This window comes from Camelina sativa, chromosome 6 (genome assembly GCF_000633955.1).
Source record: "Camelina sativa cultivar DH55 chromosome 6, Cs, whole genome shotgun sequence".
Taxonomy (NCBI): domain Eukaryota; kingdom Viridiplantae; phylum Streptophyta; class Magnoliopsida; order Brassicales; family Brassicaceae; genus Camelina; species Camelina sativa.
This window is the reverse complement of record NC_025690.1, coordinates 21,493,222-21,498,820: the sequence shown is the minus strand read 5'-3', so window position 1 is coordinate 21,498,820 and position 5,599 is coordinate 21,493,222. Positions and strand designations below refer to the sequence as shown.

At 34.6% G+C, this 5,599-nt stretch overlaps 2 protein-coding genes across 3 annotated transcripts; both read left to right on the top strand.

Annotated features, from left to right (window-relative positions):
* LOC104792770 (phosphatidylinositol N-acetylglucosaminyltransferase subunit P) lies at positions 570-3,718 on the top strand. Of its 2 annotated transcripts, XM_010518993.2 has the most exons (5): positions 570-688; positions 1,312-1,406; positions 2,239-2,291; positions 2,843-3,228; positions 3,377-3,718. In XM_010518993.2, the coding sequence occupies exons 2-5, from the start codon at positions 1,320-1,322 to the stop codon at positions 3,502-3,504; spliced, it is 654 nt and encodes a 217-aa protein (XP_010517295.1). In that variant the 5' UTR covers positions 570-688; positions 1,312-1,319; the 3' UTR covers positions 3,505-3,718. The 2 variants fall into 2 exon arrangements, with proteins under 2 accessions (XP_010517295.1, XP_010517296.1); XM_010518994.2 differs by lacking the exons at positions 570-688; positions 1,312-1,406 and adding an exon at positions 1,413-2,007.
* LOC104792764 (ribonuclease H2 subunit C-like) lies at positions 3,845-5,543 on the top strand. The gene is made up of 5 exons (XM_010518985.1): positions 3,845-4,034; positions 4,397-4,571; positions 4,667-4,759; positions 4,990-5,180; positions 5,291-5,543. The coding sequence occupies exons 2-5, from the start codon at positions 4,433-4,435 to the stop codon at positions 5,357-5,359; spliced, it is 492 nt and encodes a 163-aa protein (XP_010517287.1). The 5' UTR covers positions 3,845-4,034; positions 4,397-4,432; the 3' UTR covers positions 5,360-5,543.

Below are 5,599 nucleotides of genomic sequence, written 5' to 3'. Positions count from 1 at the left end.
CTACAATCTTGTAAAATCCAATAACATCAAATTTATTTATATTTTAAATAAAGTTTTAAAATTACAAAACTAATAACACCAAAGAGTTTAACAAATTCTACATAACATTTCAAAGTCATTAAAACTCTATAAATCACAAACCAATAACATCCTCTAAGCAGTTCATTGGCCAAAGAATAAATTTGGAATAATGAAGGAAACTGTTAGAATAATAAAATAGACAGTCAAAAAAATAAAAAAAAATAAAATAAATAAATAAATACATAAGTCGACTAAAGATTACCCATCTTGGGCCAAAGTACTTCCTATGGGTGTCAAAATGGATCCAAAATTATAGATGAACTCAAACCAAAAACTTATTGAGTTTGATAATTTGAGTTTTAATGGTTACTGGATCAAAATGGTTTATGGATTTAATGGATTGGATTGAAATGGATTGGAGTAAAATGGTTGATGAGTTGACTAAAACCAAACCAAACATAATTAAATTGATTTTACATACCAAATTAAACCGATTTTGTTTTTAATTAAATATGTAAACCAGATTGAACCAATAGAAATAAACAAAACCAAACTTCTTCTTCTTCGTCGAGTCCTCGATTTCAAACTTCTTCTTCTTCGACGGACACAGACTCAAGCTTCTCCGTTCTCCCCCTTCTTATTCGATCATCTGGAACTCAATCTTCTGGTATGAATCACTCAAATATCTGGGTTTCCCTAAATTTTTGCTTCTCTTTTTTGTTTTGTTTGATTTTGTGTCTTCATTTTTTTTTTTTGATCTATTGAATTATTGTGTTTGTTTGATCTCTAATCTCTTGTTGGAACGTTTGAATTCTATTGAAGGCTTTGAATCCAGTTGTATTCGGGGTTCTTCTATTGGGGTTTTTTGGATTAGCTTATGTATTTGTGTGGATTGATCTGTAGATGTTTTTTTGGATTAGCTTATGTATTTGTGTGGATTGATCTGTACTCTGTAGATGTTTCTGATTAAGTCAGGTTTAGTATCATCTCTGTTGTTCTCTAGTAACCATGGATTAGTGAGTTTAGCATATTACAAACTACCGTAGCTTAAGAACCATGACAAGTGAGTTTTTAGTGTGTTGTTTAGTGAGTTTTAGTGTGTTATCTAGTGACTTTTAGTGTGTTATTTAGTGAGTTTCTCTAGTAATCAATAAAGTTATGTACTTGTGTAAGAAACGTCTCATGAATTTGTGTTATGCTGTGAGTGAGTTTCCGGTGTTATGCTGCGAGTGAGTGTTAGTTGTGTACTTGTGTAAGAAACGTCTCATGGATTTGTGTTGTGGTTTGCAGAACAAGTGATGAATGAATCAAATGATGAAGAAGAAGCTCCTAGTGGTGTTGTTGGACAATCATCATCATCAAATGCATCACAATCTAGAATACTAGTAAGTTCTTCTCATCATGCAAAAAGAAATAAGAGATCATTAGTGTGGAATCACTTTGTAATAGAAAAAGCTGATAACGATGAAGAAAGGGCTTATTGTAAAAAATGTCCAAAGAGTTATTTGTGGCAGCCTACTAGTGGAACATCTAATTTGAAACGACATTATGATAAATGCTCACTAAATGTGGATGTAGAAAGAAAGAGGGTGAAGTTTGATGATAAAATTGCTAGGGAGAAGTTTAGTAGGGTGGTTATAAGACATAATCTACCTTGTGGTTGAATATGAGGAGCTTAGGGATTATCATAGTAATTTAAACCCTATGAGGAACTACTTCCTTTCATTCTTTTTGCACTCCAAGTGTTTGTCTTTTTGCCTAAGTCACGAGTACGGAGCTTTGTACTGATCGTGGTGAGTTTGTTCTCTGTCACTTTTGTCATCCCTTTTGATTGTTACGACTTTGTTAAATTGAGAGTTTCAACTGATTGGGTATTTTGCTCTTTCTCTGTAAGTAACCATCTTTTTAGAACATTGGGCTTTTGTTGACATGGTTTAAAGCAATTCCTCTGTTTGCCTTAGAATTCTGATCCGAAGCAAAAGGCAGGTAAACGATTTTCTTATTTGTGGAATGAGATTGATGTGCTTGTTTGATTTCGCGAAAATTTTCTCGATGTGGCTGTTGAATTGTGTGATACGAAGCTATACTTAAAAACGCAAATGATGCTTTGATTTGGTTTCCTTGTTTGATTTTGATCTGCAATTTTCGTTATAGCCTTTGATATGTTCGATGTGATGATTTAGAAGCTAAACCTAACTTTTGATATGTTTGATTCAGTTTGTGATTGGAGAAGGAAGCGGAGGTAAGAGCAGAGCTGCTGCGGAGCGGAGGTAAGGGTTTTTTTTTTCTCTCTCTCTAAAGGCTAAAGCTCTGTTATGATTCAGTAAAGAGTATATATGTGTTTAGAACTTTGGAATGGTGTTTTCTTGTGTTGTGTGTGTCTGCTTTTGTTTGGTGTCAAAATAGTTACATGAACTCTTAAAAACTCATAAAATGACTTGCTTTGAGGGTTTAACGAGAGCTGCAATTTCTGCAAATTAAAAACTCATAAAATGGGTTTTTAAGTTTCTGCAAATTGAAAGTTAAGAGATTTATTATTTCTTGCTTTGAGGGTTTAACGAGAGCTGCAATTTCTGCAAATTAAAAACTCATAAAATGGGTTTTTAAGTTTCTGCAAATTGAAAGTTTAGAGATTTATTATTTCTTGCCTTGAGGGTTTAACGAGAGCTGCAATTTCGTTCTGTTTTCCGTTATAACTTTTGTTTTGCACCAGATTTGATATATTTGATCTACTGTCTTGCACTCAAGTTTGTTGTTTTATACCAGAAAATGGTTTTTGATACTCCACACTTGGATTCATTTACTTTGTTTCAATTCTCAGTATGGAAGAAGCCCATTCAGTGAATAGTCCGAGACGAGTATTAAGCTTCTCGAAGAGAAAGAAGCAAAAGCCCGGTTTCAGGGATTCAGACAGCAGAAGGTCATCTCCGTTCAAAGCATCACAAGTTCATCATGGACCCAAACCCTCAGAGGTGTATGGTTTTGTAGGTTCCATTTCGACTGTTGTTGCCACTGTCATCTTCTTGATATGGGCTTACGTACCAGATAAACTCTTGGAGTCTTTAGGTATCCATTACTACCCAAGCAGGTACTGGGTACTGGCTATGCCAACGTATTTGATGGTGACTTTGATGCTATCTTTGGCGTTTTACATTGGTCTCAACTTCATCGCTACTCCACCTCCAACCTCTCTCAATACCTTGTTTGGTGAGCTCCCCTCTTTTAGATTACTTTCATCTAATGTTGTCCTCGCTGTTCCAATAGCTAGCTAGAATGTTTCAAATGTTGTATGTGCAGGGGAGTGGTTTTTTTGGAGTTTGCTTGCTTTGATGATATTGTTTGTTTGGTATGGCAGATGAGTACAGTAGAGAACCTGGAGAACTCGATCCTGGGATGGAAGAAGGTGAAGACAGGCCTATAGATCCAATTTCTGACATTGATATTTCAAGAATCAATGATGTTATGTTCAAAGGCAACTCCTAATCCTTAGAATTCTGGGATTTTCTTAATTAAAAATGAAAAACTTCCGTTTTTGGGATCAGTTCTTTGTCTAAGAGTCAAAGACAACATCTTACCTGCGTTTCGTTTTCAAGCAGATTCTGGAGAGGTGTCGAGTGTCAAGTTTTTCCGTCAACTACATACTACACTACCAGTAGAAAGATTTTTTGTTTCATAATATAAAATGTTTTCAAGTTTTTATGCAACTTTATGATTAAGTTAATATTATCTATTATGCAATATTGTTTCTGATTGGTTGAACTTTTGAAAAGTAAACACGTGCTTTTGTTAAAACATCCTATATTTTGAAAGGGAGGGAGTATTTGGCAAAACTATATGTCTCGTACCAATCAAACCAAAGTCAATAGTAATAATATTTGGTACAAGTTAACCGGCAAACCACTAAACCTAATTTTCAATTCTGAGGTTTTTTTAGTCAGATTTCTTCTGGAACCCAAAATCACTTTCTTCTTTTCATCTCTTCTCCGACACCGTTACTTCAAGATAAACAAAAGGTAAACTCTTGAGACTAGAAAGTTATATTTCTGATGAATTTTGCTGGGAATACTCTCGTTTAAACTAATCAATCACTTGGGTTCTTTTGGTTTTCTTCTTTCATGTTATAAAAATTGATACTTTTATGGTTTAATCTTAGCTTATTCCTTGGTGAATTGATTCTTTCTCTTCTGATATTAGTTGTTAGAAGATTTTTTTGCTCCATTGGTTAATCAAATTTGAATATCAAGTGTTTATTATTTTATATAACTGGTTTTGTTTCTATTCACTGTATATTGCATTAGAGTCTCTTTACAAAAGCTGAAGTTCATATTCTTTGTCTTCATCACTTATTGGACTACTTTTGTGAATTGTGTTACAGAAATCTTTAGGAATTGATCCAAAGTGGGGGGGATTAATGGGAACCATAGACCTTAGAGCTGCTGTAGATGGAAACTTGATTGCGGATCTTAGTAGTCAAGTTCACCAGCTCCCTTGCTGCATTAGATTCGATGGTCCTGCTGAAGTTTCCCACTATTTCAAGCCTAATTCCAGTGGTAACAGAACAATATTACTATGTATTTTTGATTCTGTTTTCACTAGTACTTTTTTTAATATTGAGATTAACTGTGGAAATTTTTCTTAACCGTAGAGGTTGAAGTTGATGGAGTAAGAACGAAAGAAGCTCATTTCAGAGGAAGGAAGTTGCAAGGAGCAACTATCTCACTCCCTATTGGCTATTCTGGTACTCTTCTTTCCTTAACTGATGAAAAGGTGGAAACTTTTGAATTACTTATGGATATATCTTAAGAATGATGGGGCTAATGTACAAAAATTACTGCTGATGGAGATCTTAGTTAGAGAGTTTTGAGAATAGATATCTGAGATATCTTGATGAATCTGCTACTCGAGATATTAGTATGTTTTTGGTTACTCACTTACTCACTAGCTTGTTCATATGTTATCCCCCTTCAGGTTTTGTGCTTCAACAAGCGAGTAACCTGAATGCTAATGGAAAAAGAAAAGCTTCTAGTATCACGGACGAGAACACGTGTTGGGAAGCCAAGGCCAAATTCGATAACCTGACATACTGGAATCACGATAATCTCCCTTCAAAAGACGATACTTTTGTGCGGTCTTTTCATTGGTATAACATTGCAGATGCGGTGAGTTTATATTACAGTTCCATTTCATCTCTCGTTGACTGGTTGCCATAAGTTGTTGGTCTTTTATCTGGTTCCTAACTTGATTGTGAACAATGGCTGAGACTCTGCAGCTGCACAAGCCTGTGAAAGTTGAAGACTTGGTTGCAGCAGTTTCACATGGTGGAAAGGATCAACTATGAAAGTGGCATTAGAACGTTGAACAAACCATAAAACCAAGTAAGAAGGTCACGTAAGAACGTTTGTTGACATATAATTCTCAAGGCTTGTTGGATTAGTCCATTTGATGATGAGTTGTGTTATTTTCTGTATAATATTTAAATTCTATGATTTTGAATTGTTTTCAAAAAAATGAATTTATTTGCCTATCTGTTCACATAAATATTTTTTGTAATTTCTTAGATTTAAAACCTTCTTGGGGG

Bases quoted from the DNA above. Each gene is read 5' to 3' on its own strand.
- LOC104792770 (XM_010518993.2), top strand. From the start codon at position 1,320: ATGAATGAATCAAATGATGAAGAAGAAGCTCCTAGTGGTGTTGTTGGA. The intron at 1,407-2,238 runs GTAAGTTCTTCT...TGTTTGATTCAG, and splicing joins CATCACAATCTAGAATACTA to TTTGTGATTGGAGAAGGAAG. The intron at 2,292-2,842 runs GTAAGGGTTTTT...TTCAATTCTCAG, and splicing joins AGAGCTGCTGCGGAGCGGAG to TATGGAAGAAGCCCATTCAG.
- LOC104792764 (XM_010518985.1), top strand. From the start codon at position 4,433: ATGGGAACCATAGACCTTAGAGCTGCTGTAGATGGAAACTTGATTGCG. The intron at 4,572-4,666 runs GTAACAGAACAA...TCTTAACCGTAG, and splicing joins TTTCAAGCCTAATTCCAGTG to AGGTTGAAGTTGATGGAGTA. The intron at 5,181-5,290 runs GTGAGTTTATAT...GAGACTCTGCAG, and splicing joins GGTATAACATTGCAGATGCG to CTGCACAAGCCTGTGAAAGT.